Source organism: Lepisosteus oculatus, chromosome 1 (genome assembly GCF_040954835.1).
Source record: "Lepisosteus oculatus isolate fLepOcu1 chromosome 1, fLepOcu1.hap2, whole genome shotgun sequence".
NCBI lineage: Eukaryota > Metazoa > Chordata > Actinopteri > Semionotiformes > Lepisosteidae > Lepisosteus > Lepisosteus oculatus.
In genome coordinates, this window is record NC_090696.1 from 28,578,849 (window position 1) to 28,605,043 (window position 26,195).

At 36.0% G+C, this 26,195-nt stretch overlaps 1 protein-coding gene across 2 annotated transcripts; it reads right to left on the reverse strand.

The window, feature by feature from the left end:
• LOC102687689 (probable E3 ubiquitin-protein ligase HERC4) lies at positions 1-24,245 on the reverse strand. Of its 2 annotated transcripts, XM_069188994.1 has the most exons (23): positions 23,798-24,245; positions 20,661-20,802; positions 19,854-19,933; positions 19,516-19,722; positions 18,404-18,495; positions 17,964-18,094; positions 17,693-17,823; positions 17,190-17,266; positions 16,225-16,319; positions 14,119-14,178; positions 13,651-13,759; positions 12,473-12,662; positions 11,717-11,874; positions 11,043-11,159; positions 10,017-10,124; positions 9,035-9,166; positions 8,079-8,219; positions 7,057-7,223; positions 5,352-5,418; positions 3,784-3,854; positions 2,800-2,983; positions 1,445-1,547; positions 2-1,006 (listed from the first exon to the last, which is right to left on the reverse strand). In XM_069188994.1, the coding sequence occupies exons 1-23, from the start codon at positions 24,117-24,119 to the stop codon at positions 795-797; spliced, it is 3,096 nt and encodes a 1,031-aa protein (XP_069045095.1). In that variant the 5' UTR covers positions 24,120-24,245; the 3' UTR covers positions 2-794. The 2 variants fall into 2 exon arrangements, with proteins under 2 accessions (XP_069045097.1, XP_069045095.1); XM_069188996.1 differs by lacking the exons at positions 19,854-19,933; positions 20,661-20,802 and having other exon boundaries at positions 1-1,006.
• Between the last annotated feature and the right edge of the window lie 1,950 nt (positions 24,246-26,195).

The window sequence follows — 26,195 nt, forward strand, 5'->3', positions numbered from 1 at the left end:
TTTTACAGCCAGCTCTTATGTTTAATATTCAAAACTGTAGATTACAATTTAGGGTTAGGAATGTTCATTTCAGTTCTGTCAAATTAATCCAGGTAGAACATGGAAAGCAAAACATGAATGTATAGTCAGAACAAGAAAATGCCTTTAATAATGAGGTATTATTCCAACTGGTTACAAAAAAGGCAAAATAAAACAAATAATAAAACCTTTTTAATGGTATTAAGTGACTTCAAGTTCACAAACTAACACAATGTATTAAACAAAGGTGCAACATATTCTTATTTGTAAACTAATTAATACAGAAATTAAATTAATCAAACCTTTTACTTAATTCTTGACATTCCCATTTACAATGATGATGTTGAAGATGATATAAAACAGGTTATGACATTATAATAGAACATAATATGATAAATATGATTGCATAATAATGCTAAAACATTCAAATTAGAAATAAATATCCAGCATGGTAAACAGAACTTAAAATTACAATTACAATAAAAATTACTGCTCTCAGCAGTGACCCTAGTTTACATGTGTGAATACTATATGTTCTTCCAGTTACTATTTTTTGTCATATATTACAGTTACCATATGGTGCAAACTCATATTTCTTTAATATGAAATGAGGTAATAATTCCAGCCAACTTCCATAAGCACACTGAAGAGAAAAATATAAATTTGACTAGGTAGACACTTTAACTATTATCAGAAAACTAGTTAGTTGTGAAAAGGGTTGCAGCAATCCCAGAACAAGAAACAGGAAAGCATTCAAAAAGTACAGCAGTTGATCTTTATTCATCCCAGAAGCCCCTATTGTGATTGATGGCTTCCAGAAACTTCACTCGGAGTTTCTCTTTAGTCTTGTATTTGGGAAGTGATAACAGACTATGGCAAGTCAAAGCCATTGGAAAGTGCTCTTGAGTGAAATTATACAAGACTCGGATTGTCATTTTAATGCAGCCCATGCCCAGAACCGGTGGTCGGTCACATCCAGTCAGAAACACTAAAATAAAAAGGCATTATAAACTGTTTTGAACATTTGAGTTGCCTTGTCACATTCAGTACTTGCTGAAAAAACTTTAAAGTTTTGTTTCCATTATATGAAACTTTGCGATGTTTCACATGGCTTTTTACTTTGTTTCTGTCAGTTTCTGTCATTGCTAATGCCTTGATTTGATCAAACCTTTCAGCCTCTTGCCAGCTGTACTGTAAATTGTAAATGAAGATAGCTTAACACTAAGTTCTAAGTTTCTACTTACATTGAACACCATTAAATAATGTTTTTGTAATTTGCATTTGGCAAATGGTATTCTTGGTATGGAACAACAGGGATATCCCTTGAATTTTCAGTATACATATTTACTTACATTAAACATAAAGTTGAGATTAAGTAATTACAAAAACATTTCCAAAGAACAATTATAATTTCTACAGTACTTACACAGAAACGCCTTCTTGTGTTCTGTTGACAGCTCATTGAACACTTCCCAAAACATGAGTATATTGAAGTGGTTTGCATGATATTCTGGTTCATAAATGCAATTCTAGATAAAATGAAATGTAGAAAATGTATACACTTCTAACAATATTTGCATAGTACAGAATGTACACATTTACTGTATAATATTTTATATTAACCAGCTCTTTATTTGAAATAAAGAGATATTTTATTTGTCCAGGCAAGACAATAACTATGTGAGCTGTATTTTTACCCAAATGTATTATGTTTTCACTGTTTTCACAAACCCTGAACAGCCATATACCTAGAAATACAACATACACAATAGAAAGTCCAATATTTGTGAAAATTTGGGTCTGTCAAACCATTGGTATAAGTTCTATTTTAATTAAGGAAACTTGCTTAGGTTGATTTTGTTCTATAGAGAAGATTACATTGCAATACCAAACAGAATGTCAATGATAAAGCATTAAGCAACACAATAACAGCCTTCAAGCAGAAGCAGCCGCAGTTGGAAAACACCAATGTGATGGCTTCTCTGAGGTGCATGTACCTTGCACTTATCAATGTTAATAGTGGCCAATCAAGATAATCCATCCATCCATTCCTTAAATGCTCTATCCAATTTAGGGTCACGATGCAGCCAGAGGCAATCCTGGCAATGAATGGATGCAAGACAGGATACACCTGAATGGGACACCAGTCCATTACAGAGCACACACAGACACATGCACACCCACACTTTGGAACAATTTGTCCAAAAGCCAATTAATCTCCCAGAAAGTCTTTGGACTGTGGGAGGAAACCCACACTAACATGGAGTGAAAACACAAACTCCATGTACAGTAGATAGCATCCCAGGTCCAGAAGTGAACCCAGAACTCCAGTGCTGTAAGGCTATACTGCTAACCACTGAGCCACTACAACACCATGCCATCCCACCATGTCTCCACTAGGGTACTGTGATTGGGAACATCAGACAAAGTAGGGCTGAAAGTCCCAGGCTATTCTCTGAGCTGTCCTACCAGTGGTGGAATAACATACTGTACCTGTCAGAACTGGAGACGCACTCTCCATTTTCCAGAAGAACATGAAAACTTTTTTTTAGGATATACTGTACCTAACACCAGAAGGCTGTGTCAAATTAACCCTTCCTGACTGCTTGATACTTAACTGCCCTTATGATACAACTTCCCTAAGTTGCAAACAGCACTGAAACTCCTTAGGCCCATGTCACACATAAGTCACTTTGGTTAAAAGCGCCTGGCAAACAAATACATGTAAAAGCGTTTCTTGACATCTTTATGAAGTGAGGAAGTGATAATTACAACTTTTACCTGCTTCAACGTCTCCCAGTCATAGTCTTCCTTCCCCACCACTGTCTCCATCAGTTCCTGTGGCTGAAAGATCTTCACCATGTCCATTTTACAGACTTGGTAAAAACCCCTCTTGAACTCTTCAAAAAGATTCTTTACAGATTTGTTGAACACATAGTCCACATAGGCACTGACAAATTGTTCCCTGAAAAAAAGAAAGAGATGGATCATCTTTCTGAACAGTGATCTGTTTTTACAATCAACCAATGTAAAAACGAAAAGTTCTTTGACTGCATTAATTCTACTCCATTCTATAACACCCCATTCGATATATAAAAAATATATCAAGTTTTTTACTTTTAAAGAAGATCTTCGGATTTCTTTGTATGAACAACAATAAAATAAGATACAAGTCATAAATTATTTATTAAAAACAATAATCAAAAAACAATAAAAATAGTATAGTATTGCTATATTACAACAACTATATATATATTTACCTACATACTGTTTTGACTAGAATAGAATATTTTAGAAAACATTTGTTTCAACTGAAAAGTTCTGATTTACTTATCTACTGTATATCAGAATTTTAATGGTGATGAATGAGACACTGTATTAATGGTCACGTTATTGCAGATGCTGCCACATTGGTGATTGTGGATTACAGAACACTACTGTTACAATGAAGTTTATCAGAAGCTATTACGATTGGAAATATTTTACTACAAAACAATATTGGTTATATTAACTATATTGTATTTATTATAACTATAACTATAATTTAATTATTAGATAGTTTTAATAAATAAAATCTAGTACATATTTAAGCTTCAGCAGAAAAGTTAGTGAGACACGTTACACAGATTTTTACTTTTGTTTTTAGGAATGGGGCATTGTACCATCTTCATTCCTTTTTTAAATATTAGGAATTAAAGACCTTTTGATTTTTTTAATTTATATATACAGTAGGCATCCTCTACATTACATTACATACATACATACTTGTTGGTATTAGTCACAGGTATGTCTTCTCCATCAGGATGCAAATTTACAACCATGCCATCCCAAGACACCTGTGTATTTAGAACAAATAGTGAAACAAGTGTTTTGTTGTGGTTTGTTTGTGGAATACATGTTTTAACTCTTTTCTCACTTTCCGTACCAGAACAGAATGACCCAGAATGACCAACCTTTCTGCAACACAGTGAGGCAGCAAACAGTTACTCTAAACCACTTACTGGGGTTCCACACAAATCCAAGGTGTATTTTTAAAATGTATTCTTTTAATCTTCCTTCTTTATTTTAGCATCCAATAAGCAATTTATTGTGAGAGGTAATGTTTCCCTCAGATTGCAATGATCGGTAAATTTCTCTGCTCCTTTTTTTTCTATCCGTCTAGCTTTCTTCACAACAGTTATAGCCATTTTATTGGATAGGCACATAGAAAAGTGGCAATGAAACCTATTGATTTGAAGATGCTGGTTTACCCGTGCACTATCTAACCATTAAACTCCCAGCTTCTCTCACTCTCACCTCACCTCTCACCTATGACCTGAACCTCACAGTGCCTTCTTTCTTACCAAAACTCACACATTAAAATCTACCTTACATTTCAAAAATCTCACTCCCCATAATTTCTATCCTTTTATTTCATTCTGTTGATGCATGTTTTTGCACATCTGATGTTGTTTTTGCACATTACCTGTTACCTTTTTGTTGTTTTGCACATTGCCTGCTGTTGTTTTGCACATTTGTCTCTGTCTTTCTTTTATTATATAATTGTATTTTTGTTTTTTTTTGTACTACGTATCGTCTGAGAGCTAGCTAAATAGCATTTAGTTATACCATATACCTGTATATGAGTATAATGACAATAAACTTGAACTTGAAGTTGAAAAGTATGTTAGATCTTGTCTTTTACTTATAAACATAACAAAAATCTATTTTTAATTGGCACAAATGTAATTGTAGTCAGGGAGTGGACTGCATCACAACTCATGTTTTATATTTGCAGTAGTGGAGACATGGGAACTCTCCTGAACTCTCACATTATAATTCTGTCTTACGATAAAATGTGCTTGAAATTGATTATACTTTTTAAGCAGATCCACTAGAACAACTTGGAAACTGTATGTTACATTTTTCTACATATTAATATGGTATAAAATGTCCAAATGTTATCAAAGTAAAACACAGAATAACAAAGCCATATATTTTGTAATAAGAAACTGAATTACTTTGCCGGTTTATAATTCAAATACAACTCTTCACCCTTCAAATGAGGTACTAAATGTAAAGTAAAAGATATCCAACATTCTTCATTCATTAAGAATTTGATTAGGTCTCTAACATCTTTCAGTTTCCTGTTGGTCTGTTGACATCATGGAGGAGAGAAAACAAGACGGGCAGGACTGTGCTCTGCACGGCTTTATACAGAGTATGCAGATAAACAAATCCCATGCAGTTGAGCATCAAGCTCATATTATACCTGGCTACATTTAGGTGAACGGTTAAGTTAAATATAAAAAGACAAACTACTGTATATCTGAGGAATGACATACTGCACATACATTGAATGACAGGCACAGGTTTTCTTCTATGTCATCATCACTGTAATCCAGAACGTTTTGTAGACTCCTAAGGACAAAATAATAAGAAAACGTCCCACATTAGACAACACAGGACAGGAAGAAGAAAATAAATATGGCTCTTTGATGTCACCCTTAAAATAAGTGTGCAGTTTGGATGTGGATCACTAACTCTAAGATTCTTGACTTGGCTTTGATAATAAATATAAATACATACTGGATAACTGCAAAGACTGTCATGCCCTCTACATCTAGAGGTCGCTCCTGCTCTGTCCTGTTCCTAGTTTCCCTGTGCTTTACTTGTTCTCCCGGTGTGTCTTGTTGTCTAGGGCTTTATATTTCCAGCCATCCCTATCCTCCTCGCTCGGCATTGGGATCAGTTGTTGAGAGGTTCGCCTCACCAGGTTGCACCACGTCTTCTACCTGAGGGCTAAAGTCTCGTTTCGACTCCGCCCGATACCTTCAGCCCAGATCAAACCCCTTTGTTTGGTCTGTTCCTGCTGCTACGCATAGGGTCCGCCCGTCTCGCTGGTCTCTCTCCACGGCTAGCCCCCGGCTTCCGTGACAATCACTGAACCGTGTTTGGATGATTTTTTTAATCAAGCTGAATAATTATTTTCCAACTTGTCAGTGGGTACCACTGCTGGGGTTGCTGAACCCAAGTGTTTGGTTGTGTGGACAGGTTTTCATTTTCATGAACTAGAAGCAACATTTACTGTATATGCTCTTTGCCAACTTTTTACCTTTTACCTACTGTATACAACTTTAACCTTTCCTTATTTCTCACTTTACACTTTATCTAAGCTACTGTAGCAGGATTGTTTTACTGCAGTCATTTTTTTATTTCACTATCATTTTTTAACAAGGAAAACTATGTTGATTGACACATTATATATAGTATAAGATCCTGATGACAATCTTAATGTATTCCTGCATTGTCTGTGATACTATTGAATGAAATGGATTGTCAGTAGCCATATACATCTACTGTTAATAGTGGTTCAGGTGGGTAGCTGTGTCTACTGTTAATATACATACTTGTGCATAAAAATATAAGAAACGTTACAAACAGGCAGAGACTGTTCAGCACATCTACAGTAGCTCTCTGAGCTAAAGGAGGCCTAATGTTAAACATTATTAATGTTAACTGAAAAGAAGTCAACAGAGAGCGACACACCAGGCTCTGGTCCCAAATTATTTAAGATCAATAGTTCCGTATTCACGGTTCTGTCGAAAAAAAACTTACAATACATTTAGTTTAAGAAGTCCACAGGACAAACTATTATACAAACTCTGCATCAATTTGGCACCTAAGGACTGGGGTAAAGGAGTTACAACGTCATGTACGCATGAATTATTTGAAGCAGCACCTTGAAAAATCTGGAGTCCTTTAAGTTTGGGATTACGCAAATCAAGAAAAAAAAAGTTGGAGAAAAAGACACTGATGTTTGTGGATGAGCAAAATATAGGTTAAAATAAAAGTTGTAATAAGACCTTTAGAAGCACTGCTTGGTGCTAATCATCGGCCAGATGGAAAGGAGTGGTAGGTTGGTGGGTAATTGAAAAAAAAAGTGTAGTAAAGGTAAAATCGTTATTTTAAGAATACTTTACATTATGGGTCACCACAGTTCAATTCAAGTTATTTAACTTGTTTGTAAAATAGAGCCCTTATCTCATCATTACTTACTTTCCCACCCTGGGCTCCAGCTCCTTCAGGTCCTCCAGAGTTGGCTTCACATCAACCAGCTTTTTGAACAAAGCCAGAGGGAATGGGAGGTGCACAGTGTTGTAGTTGTTCATCGCAAGTCCACACAGAATCCCAAACAGATAATATTTCTTCTTCTCCACTGAGGTCTAGAAGAGATACAGAAATCTGCTAGAACTGAAAACTGTGCCATGTACTGAGGTCTATTGATGAGTTCAGACAAGCATTGCACTTCAAATATATTATTAAAATCTAAGAACATGAAAATGTTTTAGGACTAAAGAATACAATATTTAAGAAAAATGTTCCCTATTGTTTATTTTTTAATTTTTCTTTTCAGATAAACGGCTGCTAAAATTTCTATTGCACAGTTCAAGAATTGTATTTGAAAACTGAGTGAAATTAAAACTGTTAAGAAAATTCGTTCTTTTGCAGAAACGTTCTCAATTTTGTTATTTCAAGTGGAACCATTATTATAAATGGAGTCAAACTTGGATGGTTCTTGTCAAATTAACCCTAAGATGGCCTGAAACGCATGGTTACTTAAATACCATTTTAACAGCGATTTTCAACTGATTGAAAGATTGCCCAAAAAGATACATAGTTGAAACAGGTAATTTTACAATAGTTTCAATTGTTTTAGGCTCATATTTTGTGGTGTCAGAAAACATTTTCAAATCAGATGAGTGGAGGGCTATGTGGTTTGCAACAGTAACTGTAAAGTACAAACATATGCTGAACAAGAACATTAATCACATTTTGGAAACATGAGTTTAATTTGTTTAAAAAATATAGAAATTCACCACGACTTGACCACCATGACCATGTGTAAGGAAAGCCTACAGTTAAATGTATTAGTTCTCATGCCATTTAGACGACAATTAATTACTGTAGTTTGAAACACAAAACAGCAGGTACTTTTTGATGCAAAAAAGCAACCTAGAAGGATGAATTGCTCGAGGGATTTCAGTTTTTCAGTCAGCTGCAGAACCTGACTAGCTTACCTTGGAGGGAAACCACAGTAATGTTGACAATTCATTGTACCAGAACATGTTAGACTCGGGCTCTATCACTTTATCAAAAAAGTAGAGGAAGAAATCCTTTCTTAGGACTCCTGGGCGGTCTATCTCTCCAACAAACTCCACCTATGAAATATTCACATTAAAAATTAGTGGTCATGCACTATTGGTCAAAAACAATGAGCCCCAAAATAGCAAATAATACATAAACTTACAGTAATTGGTCGGGTGGGACAAATATCTTAAAACCTCTGTAATTTGTAGGCTTACAAATTTTAATTAAAATATGAATAATAATAGTGAGACAAATGACAGGAAAATGAGTAATAAATTAGGTCTTAACTTGCAAAACCTTAAATACTGAATCACCAGTATGCAACTGTGAACTGTTTTCATAATTCTTCCGATAAAAAAAACAACAATTTGATAAAAAGAACATGAAGGTGAACGTCTTGATCAAGATAAAATGACAGACACCTAGTCAAACCTGAAGCTGAAAAGTAGACTGGAATCAAAAGATGATCTATGCTTGTGTACCTAAGATTTATATCAAAGTCCCATCTCATTTACAACTACACATTAGTATAGCCAATTTGTAAACAGAGTGTGTGTCCTTTGTAAATAACTCCGATATGTATTCAGCCTGTGATGCTGATACATACACCAAACTGCTGCTGGTTGGAGTTCCTTGTATGGCTAAAACGACGTTACCCTATAAAAAGTTAAAAATGTTAGAGATAACAGTTTAAACCTGGTTTATTGAAATTGCATACTAATCTGTGCAGCAAAAGGCATTTCCTTAATTTCCTTTAAAAAAAATTATTACATCTACAGAAAATGAATCCAGTTTTAGTACAATGTTACAAAAACTTAGTTACCTACAACAGCAGCAGTAATAAAATTACACAGTAAACCCATCAATATAATCCCGCATTTCTTACTGTAAGCAATTTTCTCAAGTCTTCGACTGCTACGTTGCTCAGGATCTTGAAGGCATCTTCAATCAGATTACAGCGTCTGACTGCAAGGTTCAATGCTTGTGCTTCATTTGGGAAAATCACCCAATATGATAACTGAAATGACATTTAAATATTTTGAATACACAATACATTACAGGTAGAAAGGCTAGAAATAAGGTGAGGTCTTTTAAAGCAACATGCTTATTAACCATACCAAACCCATAATCCCAAATCCCAAAAACACAATGTAATAATGTTTTTGAATGTATTTTGCACATTTCATCATTTTTAACAAACTTATTTTCCTAGCATTTTTTACAAACCTAATTGAACTAAGACTGTTTTCACTTTACTGCATTTTAGCATTCTTATGATGACCATCAATTTTTTTTACGTTAATTTTGCTACCAATTTTTCCATTTCGTACTGCATTCAATTTTACTAAACAAATTTTAAAATTAATTAAATATGCAGCAAAACAGTCACCAAATATTCCAATAATTTGATTTAAAATATTTTTAATAATGTTTGTAACATGCCTTTATCAGAATAATGTAATAAATATATTTACAAAGAACCAAAAATAACTGAACAATGAGGTACTACAAAAGCATATTTTAACAAATGTGTTGAAATTTTTGAATACCCTTTATAGTCTGTCTATCTCAAGTTAGGAGAGAATTACCACCAGATTGCATATATTTAAATTATTCAGTCTTTCCTGTTATTAACGCTTTAGTTTATACCAAAATATTAAAATGATTAATTACTGCTTGTAAATATTTTCTGCTTGTAAACTATTTGATAATACCTGCTTGAAATCTTATATTGTAGAACAGGACAGATATGTCATTTATTTTTTTGTCTTTAGTGTCAAATAGTTGGCACATATCTTAAAAGTATGTTGTAAGATGTTATAAGACCTTTACAAATTAAGGTTTATGTCTTTCTGTAAATAACTTACCTTTTTTAAATGTGAGTTGGTATAAAACAGGTTCACCTTGACAGGCAAACTTAGGACAAAATGAAACTTGCAGAACAGATCTGTTAGCTGCTCTATCCTCGTTCTATCCTGCAATTCAATTATAATGAGCAGGTTATTCTGCTAAAACTGTAAAACAAATGCTGTAGAAAACACAGGAATAGTAATACCATTACTAGTACTAGATTTTAAATTTTAAAACTATTTTACAACAAACAGCAATTGCATAGTGGGTTTACTTGAATAATTCAGAGCAATATACTGTACAGAGAAAAGTGTAATGTACCTTATGCATCATTTTGTAGTGCCTCTGTGCCTTTATCCACTGTGGCACTGGACATTAATTTTAAGGGAGAAGCCAGAGACACACAAAATACATTTTGTTCTCTTTTAGGTCTTTAGTCAAAATCCCAGCCAAACAATTTTGATCATTCTACAACACATAAAGGCCCTTTTCACCCAGCTCTGCGTCTGATAACAGTCACACATAGAAAATCAAGGTATTCAATATTTGCTTCATGACAGAGGTAATAATTGCAACAAAGCTGCAAGCTTTTTTTCCAAATAAGAATCAGTATTAGCATCAGCAATAATTTACTCATCAATCCATCCATTTTCTAATCCCTTTGTCTAATTCAGGGAGCTGTAGTCTATCCCAGCAAGCAGTGGGCACAAGTCAGAATACACCCTGGATGGGAAGCCAATCCATTGCAAGGTACAACCAGACACAAATACATACTGTACACACACTCACATCAGGGGCAATTTTCCCAGAAACCAATTAACCAGCTTGTCTTGGACTGGCTGTGTGAGGAAACCTGAGCATCCCATCATTATTGTAACTATTAACAAACTGAAGCCCTATTAAATTTATCAGAAACTTTTGTGCCAGATTAGGAATATATATTTTAATCACTTTACTTTTTAGTTAAAAGTAGTTATGTTGACACAAACAGTTCATTGTTTATCTGTATATGTTTTTACTTATTTCAAAAGGGCATTACTTACCGCATCAGAAGGATAAAACTCCCATTTATGCAGACTTTCATATGGGGGCAGAAATAGGAACGTTTCGTTGAGGTAGAACATCTTTGCTGCAATGGATTTTTTAGCCTTTTTGTTTGACTGTCAGACAGACGTTTGGGGAATATTGTTAATGTTAACACATTCACAAGTTTTACCACTGGCACTTTGTCAGTACAGTAAACCTTTGGTTTAACAGACTTCAAATTTAATGGACAAAATCCACCCTATTAGTCATTTAAACTAAGAGTTTACTGTGATTCAGAGAAAAGAGATTCACGTAAATTGAGAAATCTCTGCCAACAGCTAAGGTGAAACAAGTGAAAGCATTGTTTTCCATATTTCTAAAATCAGAGAGTTAACTACTGTATGTTAGCTATGAGATCCTCTTTAAGCAAGTGTGTTCCATGTTTATTGTACATTTCTGCTAAAAAAGAACAATAAAATCTATGTACTGGGACTAGGACATACAATACAATACATAAATGTTCCATTTTAATTAATTGAAATCTGAACTATTAATACCAATTCAGTTTTTAAGAAAAAAGCTCTAGATTCTTAGTCACAAAAATCTCCTTAGAATATATATTCTAAAACTATAACATTACTTCAGTGATGACCATGTTCTAATTAAATAATTACATATATTATTTGGATACCTTGTACAATATTTGCAACATTTGCAGAAGGTTGTAAAGTCTGTCTTTTACTTGATGAAGTTGGCAATCATTTTGTTTCAGACATTCCTCAGTTTGGTGTTTATACAATCTCACAAGGCATTTGAGGGATTCTCTTGGTATGTCTGTCCATAAGGACTCTAAAAAAGAGAAATACTGATATTGTAGGTTGTACATTCATTTGTAATTACAATGATATACTGGCAGTGATAAGCACATAATCCACAACTTTTCTTTTTACTGTGTGGTGTTTAATTAGGAGAAGGCCCAACTGTTAGATCACACAGTGCTGTTTATAAATAGAATTGCAGCCTGTTATATACAGGATTTGTATTCTTAATATATTTAATATGGATTAAATTGTTTTGTGTACGATCCATCCATTTTCTAACCACTTCATTCAATAGAGGGTCTCAGGGGAGCTGAGGCCTATCTCAGCAAGCAACAGGCACAAGGCGGGATAAACCCTGGGTGGGAGACCAGTCCATCTTAAATCCTTCAATATGAAATATAAATACCCCAGATTTTATTAATGGATAGATCAGCTTTAAGTATGCCACAAAGAAAGTTTCTGTAATCAGCCATCTTGGAAGAGACGTGAACACTCAAAACCATACACTGAAATTCCAAAAACAGCCCACTGTCAGCTGCTACAAAATACCCAAGGTAATAATCAAATTCTGCATGTTTCCCAGAGGAATAAAATCCACATGACAAATAGCTGAAGATTATAATTACCAAGCACATCCAGACTGTCAGAGTTTAGGCGAAGAACAGCAACAGTAAGACTATCTGCGACTTTACTGTTCTGCTCTGTATCAAGATGTCTGAGGAGTTCTGGCACTATAACATAGACTCTAAAGGCCTCCACACCAGCAGGAGCTTCAGTGAGGGATGGCAGCAGCTTTTCACAGACCACAGCGACAACCTGCCATAGAAAATAAGTTGTTAATCATATCTGTGCTATCAAAGATATTCCTTTCTCCATTCTTCTATGGCATCTGATGATGATCATAATAACACTCTATTGCCTTAAACAGAATATTTGTATATACTACGGCATATTTCCAAAAGTATCATCTAGTTAGTTCTTGTAATTCGCACATTGCCTGCATCACTTTTTTCCCCATTAAAAACAAACCTCAGGACAGAAGCAAGGCAGGACACAACCTGGGCCATATACTCACACCAGGGACAATCTTCCCAAGAGCCAACTAATCTACCAGTATGCCTTTGGACTGTGGGAAGAAACCAGAGCACCCAGAGAAATCCCACATAAGCACAGGGAGAACATACAAACTCCACATAGATAGTTCTCCAGGTCCAGAACCGAACCCAATAACCCAGTTCTGTGAAGCACCAATGCTAACCACTGTGCCATCAGGCTACAGCAGTCAAGATAATGACATTGTTACTTGTATTTACATCTATGATTATACTAATGTCCAAGATGTAGAACTTGAGGACCAGGATAACTGTGCTATATGTAGCACTTTAGAAATGCTTAACTTATTGCCAATTGTAGTAGTTTTATACTTGTAGCTCTTATAAATTGACAATCTTCATTTGAAAAACATGATATTTGAAGAATTGTGACAAAATCACAATTCATCTCTTTACAGTTTCTGAAAAGACATGTAAATGTAAATCTGTAAATATACAGTTACTTTTTTAGGGCAGTAGGATTGCTTGATGTCAGTTAATAAAATATAATAAATCAACCAGAAACATAAACCATTTCCAAATAAATTAAGTTACTGACATTTTAAAGACAACAATCATCACTAGCATACAAACTATGACTGATCATACTTTTACATTATGTAATACAATAAGTCTGCCTCATTTACAAACCTTTTTGGTGAAGATATAGACATTTAAAAAAATGCTAACCCACAATTTAACCCACAAAATACCTGATTGATTATTTCACTGTTCTTTAATTTCTGGAAAACATGAAAGGTTTGCCGAAAATCAATTCCTGTCTTGGGGGTGTTGTGGCTGATTCTATAATGTTCATCTTTCCTGTTTACAAAAAGAAATCAACAATAAAGTTTTTTATAGAAACAACGGTACAAGGAAAGCAATTAGTAGTGAAATTGTACAAGAGGAAACAGCATAATCCTGAAAAAAGTTGTAGCAAAAAGTGTTTTGTTCACTTACCTATAACACAAAATATGATCATATTTTATAAGACCACGAAAAAAAACATTTTAAAGCAGAGAGCAGAATAAAATGCACATGTAAAGTGAATATTAAAGACTTTGGAAAAAATGCAGAAAATGTTTTGAAAAGTCATGGGTTTCTAATTATTCCAATTCCAATAAATGATGGAAAAAGAAAAGTCTCCAATGAGACATTGTACATTGTAAGTTGTCTCTTACCTCTGTTTAAGAAAGCTTCCATTAAGACACGAGGAAGATCCGAAAACAAAGTTAATTTTACTGTATAAAGAAAGAAAACATAAAATATCAACTAAACCATCAATTCTATGATACAGTACCAGGTGGCAGCATAAAATCAGGCTTTTTCCATATCACACAGTTAAGAAAAAGTAATCCTGAATAAACTTTTATAGGCCAGATACATTTTAATGTAAAAAAGAAAAAAAGAACAATCAGGATGTTCTACAGTAATGGAAAAGGCTAATTTCACTAGTTTCCTCAAGATCTGGGTCACACTTTAATAAAAGTCTGCATTTTATCACTGTTTCACCTAGAACTTATAATCTATTCTGAAAGGAAATGTCTACAATGGAGTGGTGTGGTGGCTCTGTGGCTAAGGATCTGCACCTGTGGCTGGCAGGTTCTAGTTTGTATCCCGCGGCCGGCAGAGGAATCCTACTCCGTTGGGCCCCTGAGCAAGGCCCTTAACCCCAACTGTTCCAGGGGCACCGTATAAATGGCTGACCCTGCCCTCTGACCCCAAGCTTCTCTCCCTGTCTGTGTGTCTCATGGAGAGCAAGTTGGGGTAGGCAAAAAGACAAATTCCTAATACGAGAAATTGTATATGGCCCATAAACGCCAGCAGCCAGCAGCCATATCACCCTGCAACTCACAACTGGCAACCCACTGAAGCTAAGCAGGTGTGAGCCTGGTCAGTACCTGGATGGGAGACCTCCTGGGAAAAACTAAGGTTGCTGCTGGAAGAGGTGTTAGTGGGGCCAGCAGGGGGTGCTCACCCTGCGGTCCATGTGGGTCCTAATGCCCCAGTATAGTGACGGGGACACTATACTGTAAACAGGTGCCGTCCTTCGGATGAGACGTAAAACCGAGGTCCTGACTCTCTGTGGTCATTAAAAATCCCAGGGCGCTTCTCGAAAAGAGTAGGGGTGTAACCCCGGTGTCCTGGCCAAATTTCCAATTGGCCCTTACTAATAATGGCCTCCTAATAATCCCCCTCTATGAATTGGCTACATTACTCTGCTCTCCTCCCCACTGATAGCTGATGTGTGGTGAGCGTTCTGGCGCACAATGGCTGCCGTCGCATCATCCAGGTGGGGCTGCACATTGGTGGTGGTGGAGGGGGGTCACCATTACCTGTAAAGCGCTTTGAGTGGAGTGTCCAGAAAAGCGCTATATAAGTGTAAGCAATTATTATTATTATTAAACTGATCTTATCTAACAATAAATAGGTATTCCAGACAATCACTATATTACCTGTTGTGTTTAGAAAGTCATTTGGCTTTATCCCACTACACTGAAGGGAGAACAACTGCCTAAGTGAACATGCTGTCCAACCCACTCTAATAAGATGTACTGTAGCAAGGGGCTGCTGCAATATTGGAGGAATGGTGGGATGGATGGAGATGCGCTGTGCAGAAATTCTAAGTACATAAGAACAGTTCTAATGACAAATTCTAAGTTACAAGGGCATTTGGCCCACTTAGCCCGTTTGATAGTCTGGTTTCTAGTTGATCCAAGAATCACATCCAGCCATTTCTGGAAGCCAGTGCATCGGCTTCAACAATATGGCTCAATTTTCCCACAGCCCTTTGCACAGAGAAGTTCTTCCTGTTCTAATTTTTAAACGCAAATGTTTCCATGGTTCTGGTTCTTGTTTCACTTTTGACTCCGAAAACATCCACTGGGCTTATGTTATCAATGCCTTCAAGCATGTTAAATACTTGGATCACATCCCCTCATAGTTTTTACTTTTATGTTAAAGGTAAAGTAATGAATCTTAGTTGATCTTCCCTAGAATGCACTTCTATGAACAAGGAGAGAAACTGGGCTTTCAGAAAGTCATGTGTGAGACTCAAACCCTGTCCTACTTCATGAAGCCATGATGAACAATCACCATGCCTTACAGCATGAGGCTACTGTGTAATCAGTCACAGGGGAGGAAAGCCTGAATCAAATCTATAGTGATGTGGTAATGTGATTAGTATAAAATTTAAAGAGTCTTCCTCCCAGACGTTTATTACTAGACCCATTTAAACTAACTTTTAATTATTAATAGAATGTCTCAAGAAAAAAATGGAAACTTACTTTATTTTCTTTGAGCGGGATTTAGAAATCAACTCCTCTACCTCTGTATTATTTAATGTAGCAATGTTCTGGCTCACAGGAGTGTTTCCTGATACCTTTGAAAAGAAATGAGAACCGTTACAACAGCAGATTGCGCTCGTACGTTAAGAGAAGTTTAGAATTATTTTCTTTCATATTGTACAACAAAAGAAAAATTATTTCCACTTGAATATTTATTTTTTAGGCAGTGTAAATTAAGATGATAAACTAACCCCCAAAAATGTAAAAATGTAGAGAATCATTTAAATAGATGAATATTCTTATGGATGTTACAATGGCCATAAAAGTCAACATTTGCACTTCTGCGGATTCATAGTAACCAGTAGAAACAAGGGATGGAACACAGGATAAAAGACAGGCACGCAGAAATAGACAGAGAGAAAAGGTACTGTAGGACGATCTTCAGGGAGAAGGAAGAGGTGACAGAGTAGAAGAAGCATGCCAGGCAATAGGACCTTCTTGGAATCAGACCTAAAGACCAAATTCTAGCTAAGAATTGGAACCTTGTTTAAGAGAGCCTGTTGTCTGTTATTTTAGGGATCTCAATTTTTCTTTATATAAAACTCCTTAAAGGTGCTCTCACTCAAACCTAAAAGTACAACAGTGACTAATAAATTAAAAATATCTAATATATTTGGTTATTTTTTTTAATTGTATAATGTCAGCATGCCCAAAGAGGTCGGGCAGCCAGTTGACCTTGGACCCCTAGAGGTTTTCGTCTCTCCTTACTAAGGAGTTTTTTGTTTCTCTCCTCCGTTGTCTTCTGGTCTGTTCTGTTCTGTTCTGTATTCACAACATGTATGATCACTTGCTTTGTTAAGAGCCTTGGGGCAACCTTGTTGTAAAAGGGGCTATATAGAAATACATTAAATTGAAAGAAAAAAAACTTTCTTCCTAATGTTAAATGTAGTCATATTTTTTCTTGCCTTTGGTGAAGAGCATAACACAAAGGATTGGTTTCCTCCAGCAAAAATTCTATCCACCTCAAGCTCAGTCCCATTTTCTATGAAAAATAAAACAACAATTAACCAGAGCAAAACCAAATCTCATATCTCATGAGCAAGCACAAACTGTTTGATTGGGAAACATATCCTGCAGGGTACTGCCTACTGATGAAACAAATCATAGTATGTGATAACTGGTGCATAAAGTTATACATACAGTATATAGATCATCACACAGATCTTGAATGCTGTGTCCCAAAAAGCATGTTGATATTTTTGATGTTCATGCCTCCCCCTTGTCTCTTGATTAGATCTTATTTTGATAATTTCAATGCACTAGTTTTTAAACCACAGGATAATGAAACAGGGCATTTTGTTATGACCATACATGTGAATCTGCCCCCATGAAATGATCCATGTGATACTATGCGTACAGTACGAATGACAATCCAGTTTAGAACGCATGCTTTGTGGATTAGGAATACCTGCGGCTGCTGTTGTGGCTGGAAGAGGAATTAGTTGCTTTTCTATGAAGCCCGTTCCTAACTGTCCTTGTGCTCCACACCCAAAAGAGTAGACCTTCTGACAAGAGGAAACATAAGCCATCGTGTGGTTCCTAAAAGGAAGGACAATATATGTGTACAGTATGTTTCCAAAACAACACAAAAAGCTTTAAATATGAATGCATATTGTATAATAAAAATAACTGGCCTTTTTCCCCATAAGATCAAATCAGAGATGGCCATGTCACACTACCTGCCACAGGCTATCTGAGACACCTTCTTCCCCCACAGCTCGGCCACCAGCCGAGGCCTCAGTTCATTCCTGAGCGAGTTGTGTCCGAGCTGCCCATAGCTTCCCGATCCAAATGTGAACACTAGGCCATCCTGGAAAATTACAACAGTTTTCAAGTGAACAAATCATTTTGCAGCAAGATAAATGCCACAAGATTTCCATCTTGGCTTTATTTCAAGGAGGATAATAAGTCCAAGGTGGCATTATGATGATAAACATCTGCATCTCCTACCATATATTGTAATTTAGTGAAAACCTGGTTTCACTAGGAGTTCCTTTTTTATTTTAAAAAAAACTGAATCATATTAAAGGCTTTGTTAGATCCCCACGTGCAGCTTTACACCATGTGGAGTGTAATATCTAACTAATCTGCATGAAGTTCAATAAATAACAACACCAACCTTAGTCAGGACTGCAGTATGTTCTTCCCCACAAGAAATGAACACCGTCTTCTTCAATTCCAGTGCCGTCACAGGTGTTGGAATACGTCTGTCTGTTTTGTTTTAACAATTATGGAAGGATACATTTTAAATACAGGTGAGGTTTTTTACTATCTAATGTTTGATATTCTCATGAAGAAGGTGGGAGAACAATATGTCCAACATTCAATCAACGTTCACTTGCATATGAGGAACTATACATAATAACACAGTTTCTAGGGAAGTACGTTATACAAGTGAATTCCAAAATGAATATGAATATAATAAATAAAGTGCCAAATGATTTTAATATTAAGAAGTGTTATTAATTAATATGGTTATTTTTAACATTGGATATTATGCTTCCCTTTTCCCCTTTGTTAAAAGCCTAGTGTGCTGTTTAATTGGACATCCTTTCTTCACCCTGCAATGTTCTTTGCACATACTGTAGTATTGCCCTGAATCTGACTGTGACAGTGAGTGATATTGCTGCCTTAGAACATTGTAAATAATTCAGCCAATGTGTTATGCAGAAAAGCAGAAGGTATGTAATAAAATATATTACATGATATACTTAATTGTTTGATTTAGTGACGATGCACAATTAATTAAAATAAAATAAAAATATTAAAAAATACATGAGACAAAAGTGGAAACATTTTATGTTCATTTCTGTTGTACCTTAAATTAAAAAAGGATATGTTAAAACTGCTGTGGAAAACAAATGGTGTAGGAGACTAGGAAACACCAAACTTGTTTCACAGTATATGGTAGAGATTTAGAAAAGGCTACTTTCACAGTGTAAAGAACTGTTACTGCATGTTTGTAGCCCCTTCAGGGTGCAGTTAAGGCGGGAACTGAGCAGCATCTTTATGTATATTAAGGAGGCAGTAACAAACAAGAGCATACTGTACATAGTGACAGATATGCTCTTCTTTGCAAGTGCATTATAATGTCCAAAAAAACTATTCCTTACTACAACAAAACATATCTCATTTCTCATAGCGCACCTCAGTGAAATATGTTTGACACACTGGAACTATACTGCTTAATACAGAGAATATTTTGTCTAAATTGGAGTAAAATGTTGTCACCTTGCGTATCCCCCAGGCCCAGCTGTCCCGCGCTGTTCCTCCCCCAGCCGAACACGGTCCCGAAGAGCGAGAGAGCGAAGCTGTGGTCTCCCCCTGCAGCGATCTGAGCAACGGGGATCCCCAACAGGGACTTGAGGTGCTGGATAGAGGGTCCTTTATCTTTGTATTGTGCGGTCTGTTTGGTTTCCCAGGAAAACACTTCTCCTCCTGCCAGCCATGTTCAGTGTAAGAAATTCAATATCATTATTAAATTAATGATTCTACTGTATATTCTGCATTCATAAGTTAAACGTTCTAAAACCAATGGAAGCTGAAATCGTTTTTTTAGGTGACATTACCTCTAGAAAGTGCCAGTGAATGGTGGTTTCCACATGCAATCTGGATTATCTGGTGTGTGTTGTATATATTCTTTAGTGGCCTGAGGTAAACAAATCAAATTATTGAAAAATACAGGTGTCCTTTCCTTAAAATTAACAGATGCTTTGTATAGTGCACACTGGAGTACAACAGGTACATTAGAGGGTAAAAATATACATTCCTTTAAAAAATCCTATATGATGTTAATGACAAACAAAAATGACAAAATGACAAAACAAATCCTATATGATGTCTTCTGGTCTTCTGTTCTGTATTGACAAAATGTATCATCAATTGCATTGTTAAGCGCCTTGGGGCAACCTTGTTGTGAAAGGCGCTATATAAAAATAAATTGAATTGAATTGACAAAACACACATGCTGCAGTGATGTAATGGCAAAACTGCCTCTTACCGAAACTGCTACTTACTGCAAGACACTCAGCTTGGGATTTTGGACATGATCTGCCTCCTACTTATTATAAAGATTTTTGTCTTTAATCTTTCCTTTTTTCATATTATGCATGTGTAAGTATAGGACTTGTTGTACAGGAATAATTATTTACACGTGTTGCTTCAACCAAGAATGGATAACCTACTCTTAGTACATTAATACATTTGCTAAAATCCATTAATTTAGTTTTTGTGACTAATAACTCCACTGCATAATATTCCTTTTCAACTTTTGCATATCTTTCTTTTTTAATGTACAAATTGAAGTAGTAAATGTTTCTAGATTTTGAATGACTAGCCCAAACCCTCCTTTCTCTAGTAAAAAGAAAAAAACTTACTTTGCATTTATCACTTTAGAGGGTTCGTGACAATATGCCTCAAAAATGCCTCCTGAATCTGAAACTAGTACAACATGGGTCATTCCGCAGCTCACAGAGACAATATGCCTTTTCTCCTTCTGCTTCGGCAGTTCCACTTGCCCTGTACATACAAAGCACATGACTCATTCATACAGTAAACTGCATTAACCTTTGTTATTCTTTACATAGTAAACCCTTCTCTAATGCAGGCTTGCCCAACATAGATTTGATCATACATGAAACAAATCAATTGGAACAAATCTGGGAACAAGTCTACCTAAATCCATGGTAATGTGCGCTCTACAATCCTTGAGTAATCTTTCTAAAATTCCTGTCATCGTCTCACCTACCCTAGCAAACATCATTCTCTATCTCAGTCTCCTGACAGTTGTTAATGCAAAAGCTTCAAGGAATTTATGATTACCTTTTCTGACCTTCTACATACTAGGTTAATATCCTTCACTTTAACCATATCATTAGGGTAATATCCTTGAAAATAATTATTGTATCAAAGCTAGGCACCTGAAAATTGTAGTGTAGAGAAAAAAAAACCTCATAAGGTTACAGGATTAGTAGAAAAAGCAAATATCCAAGATACAGTAAGTTGTGTAGTGATATGAGTGTACAGTACAATCCCAAAGGGTGAAGAAAATATCTAAGAATTTCTGCTTCTTTAAATACTAAGTTATGTCATGTACTGTATCTAGGGGAAATCATTGAAAAAAAGGAATAACTGCTAAATGTTTGGAAATGTGAAGAAGTGAATTAGAAAGGCTTATGTGTGGATAGTGTTGGTGTGGGAGAAAGCCCATAGCTTATACAAAAACCTGGTTGCCGACACCACATGAGACTGCAAGTGATTTTCATGAAGGAAAAGCTAAATTGACAAACATCATGAAAAGATTTCATTTGTGTCATCTGAAGTTACAAGGTGAAGATTCTGCACAATTTAACCTTGGAATTTCTGGATTATATTAAGTATAAACTTTCCTCGACAAGTGTCAATGTGGATGAAATGTGATTATTTCTAAGAAATTAGGCAACAAGATGTACGTTTTAAAGGACCAGATGGCAGCCTCTGGGTTCAAAGCATTTAAGAAGAAGCTTACCCCACTTTTTTAAACTTAAGCTTTTGTCACTGTACTGTGCTGATAACCTGCACAAATTAAAATGCAAAAATTAATAACTGCTGGTTGCTTGGCAACCTAGTCAGCAGGCAGGGACTACAATTTTGTTGATAAATGACTGGTTGAACAATAGGTTTTTGTATAAGGCCAAAGAGTATTGAATGGGCAAGAAAGTTGAGTTCAAAATAATTTTAGATTTTAGTGTCCCCAATAACAACCAAGAAACATTGCAATTTAGGTAACCTACTATCAAGGCAATGTTTTTGCCACCTAACACCTAACAAGTCTGCAACCTATGGACCAAGGAGTTATAAAGACATGCAAATCATGTAATGTTACAGGCTTTAGACTGGTGCTGTTGAAAATGTAAAGGCATTTTGGAAACGATAACACATCAAGGACTGTGTCGATGTTATTAAAATGTCATGGGATGAGGTGAAATCATCTAGGACGAATGCATGCTGGCACAGGCATTGAGGCAATAATGGAACAAACAAATAAATAAATGTTAAAAGACAACATTAGAAACTTCACAACTTACAGAACTTGAAACAAATATTGTTAAGACGAAAGCAAAGCAATGAAAAAATCACAAATTCAAATTTTAAACCTAAAACAGACACTTTAACTCCTGACAGTCTTCAGCCATCAAGATCCAGAGCCTCTCCAAAGGATCTTTAACCTTCATTTTCATCTGCTTCGATGAAGTTTGAGGCTAAACATCATGATAGTCCGGAGGACACCTGGGCCTTAAACTGGTCCTTAGCTTACAAGTGCATCATCATCATCAAAAATATGTCATAAATATTTACACTTTCATCACACACTATATATTTTTATTATATTTTCAGTTCTTACACAGTTCAGTATACAGTAGGTGCTGTTCATTTGTGTGTAACAGTATGTGTTATGGAGTGAGAAAAGTAGGTGTAGGGCAGAAGCTTGGGGTATTACAGTATGTTTACTCCAAGTATGAGTATAATGGCAAGTGGATTTGTTAGGGTTTGGTGTGTTTTATTTCTCTCACTGTCTGCTTTCACCCTTTGATCAAGGCCTTCAACAAGCCCTCCTAGCACTAACAATGATTGAATGTGAGATTGAAGAAGAACAATGATTGAAGAAGAGAACTCGGAAAGGAAGGCTTGGGCACTGCCTTCTCCCCCCTGCTCCCTGGAATCTCTTGTGGGGAGCAGGGAAGGGGCAGTATAAAGGAACATATTGATTTTGGGGGGGAATTTTTGTTTTGAGTTACTGGGGACCGTGTGGTTGTGTGGGTGTCCCTTGTGGATAACATTTTTCTTGTGTTCCGTTTATGGAGTCATAACCGATTGTAGTCGTTAGAGGTTTGAAAAATGCTATTATGCAGGAAACCGGTCTAGTACTTGTCTGAGGGTGCACTGGTGGTCGCTGGAGATACAGTACAATTAACCTGTTGAGGTAAGAAGTATTACCTTACTATTGATATTGTCATACAGTAAGTGTGTTTAAAAACCTCACTTCAAATTTGCTATTTTTAATGCAATGTTTAAATCGCCTTGAATAAAAGAAGACATCAGTTAAACTCAATATTTCGTCATCTTTATTTACTGTACTATATGTGCACACGTGTCTGTTATCACGATTTACAGTACATTTGCTGTAGAAACGAAAGCAAAACTTTGCTAGACTTTTACGCAGAAAGAAAACTGAAACTTTTTGTACTTTTTGTACTTGATTTCTTACGTTATGAGCTAGAGGCTACTCTGTTGTTATATATTGTTACAGTGTACAGTATGTTATATGTTGGTTAATCCGTAGTACTGTACATGTACCGGAGAAAATAAGTAATCGTAAGTATTTTTGTGTTGTTGTGGTATATTGTCCAGACTAAACTACAATCTCTGAAAATTATGTAAATGAAAATATACCAGTTTTTCGTATATATGTACGTGAAAATACTGTACGACCGTATTGCAAATTACCATTACTTACGTATTAAATTATACTTACTCGATCTTCGTTTCTGTTGACGACCTTCTCCATCTCCATCCAGAAAAACAGAGATATTTCCACTTTCTTTAATAAATCCAAAAACACCATTTCCACATCCAATTTCAACAACTCGATTTCGTAGAAAAACCGGACTGGAATCGTTCCTCTCAGCATTGTCAATGCCTACCCTCCCTGTTAAACCCAGCTCCTGGCACGACGCAGATCCCCAGGAAAACATCACTGCTTCTGAAGCCTTCGATATCCACACTGGAGTCCCAGACTTTTGTGGAAATTTATAACCAAACCCAGTTTGTAAATAAAATCGACTGTTTACTAACATAAACACCACCGCTTGATTTTTGTCAGGCTACAAATAACACGAGTTCTCTAGCGCTGTCAAAGACATGATACAGTACGTGATATAAATGATTTTACTTTTAGACACGCCTCATGGTTCATACCAGCATTGCAACATAATTGCATTTACAGTACTTGTTAAAGCAGAGATACAGGAGAAACGATACTTAACCCCTGACCTGAAAATGACGACGATAAAATAAATACATAAAAAAACACCAAAGACATAATGATAATGACAGTTTATTACACACAGTAGTACAATCAAGGCTCTACCTACAGTTGTTGTTTTTTTTAAGGGGGGGTCCAGATCACGATTACGCACACAGTTATAACGTGAAACGTGAATCTGTTAACTTACAATCTGTTAAAAACACCTCAATGAAGTAGCGTTGTACAGTACAGTACGTACTTTGGAGAGCGATGTGCATTTACCACTTACAACTATATTACTTTAATTTATAACCATTACAATATGGTTGCAATGCAAGTAAAATCTCACTCTTTACGTTTCACTACATTTTAGATGTAATAAACCTTAATAAAACTGATCATCATGTTTCTTTCCGAAATTAAATGAAGAGCATTCGGTGTAGCAGTAGCTAAAAACCGCACTGACATTGTCATCTTTTTAATTATCTACTGTATATCTGGCACTGAAGACCTTATAGTAGTTTTTCAGTTTTGTATTACATTTTAATTTTTTTATTTATTCAATACTTCTATTGCAAAATGTTTTGTAATGCATTTGTACAAGAATAACTGCACATCTTTCAGTCTCGCAGACGGTGATTGCACTTTTTGCTGTATTGCTATGGCCCTCCTTCCTGATGATAAAAACGTCTCAAAAATCTGACACTGAGGTGTGAGACCCAATGTAAAAGACTATGAAAACCATGCAGTTCACGAAAATTTACTGTTCCGTTTTTTAACTTTGATCCTCTGAACATGGCATGTGAGGATTTATAGTCAGCAAAATAGCGCACCTTCTGCTGATTTGCTTTGTCCCTCCTTCCTCATTATAAAAACTTCTGAATAATACGACACTAAGGTAAGAGAGACAAAATCAGTCATCATGTATGAGTATTGAGAGCAGTATTGAGAGCATCCTGACTGGTTGCATCACTGCCTGGTATGGGAACTGCTCCGCCCGGGATCGCAAAGTACTGCAGAGGGTGGTGAGGTCAGCGCAGCGCATCACCAGCTGTGAGCTACCAAGCATCCAGGATATCTACTCAGCTGGATGTCTGAAGAAGGCCAGGTCCATTCCCAAGGACCCCAGTCATCCCAGTCACAAACTGTTTTCCCTCATACCGTCCGGAAAATGGTACCAAAGCATTCGGTCCAAGTCCAACAAACTGCGGAACACCTTCTACCTCCAGGCAATAAGACTGCTAAATAGTCAACTCGCAGCTCCTTCAGCAAATCACCTGTAATGGCTACATGGACACAGTTTTCACCGTATTCAGCTTAACTGCACTACATGTATATATTGCACACACCATGGACACATAGCAGCTCTACTCACATTGAGTTTTATTCAATTTCAAAAAATGTAACCTCAATTTTGTGATTTTTGTGCGTTAGTGAATTTTGTGATTTTTGTATTCTTGTGATTTTTGTGAGCTCGCAGAAAAAGACATTTCATTGCCAGCAACTACTGCTGCACACCATACTGTTGTGCATTTGATAAATAAACTTTGATTTGATTTGATGTACATTTGTAATTATAACACTTCACTGTTGCATTTCTGAGTTGTGATATTCTGAACATGGCATGTTAAAGTATATAGAAAATCTAGATCAGGACAGGCTAATTCCAATTCCAAGTGATTTGTCATTGTCTTATTTTCTGAATGAAAAAAATGTCTTTTTTCAGTGATTATGACACTTTGGTATGACATTAAATATATTTCAATGGCAGAATAAATAATCATGAAAAAAATGCTCACAGTGGACATTAGAGGTTGTGATTATAAGAATGTTATATATCGGGTGGTTAGCTGCGTCAGCATGCGTAGGCTGCAAAGGAACAAGTAAAGGTTTATTCCATGCTGAA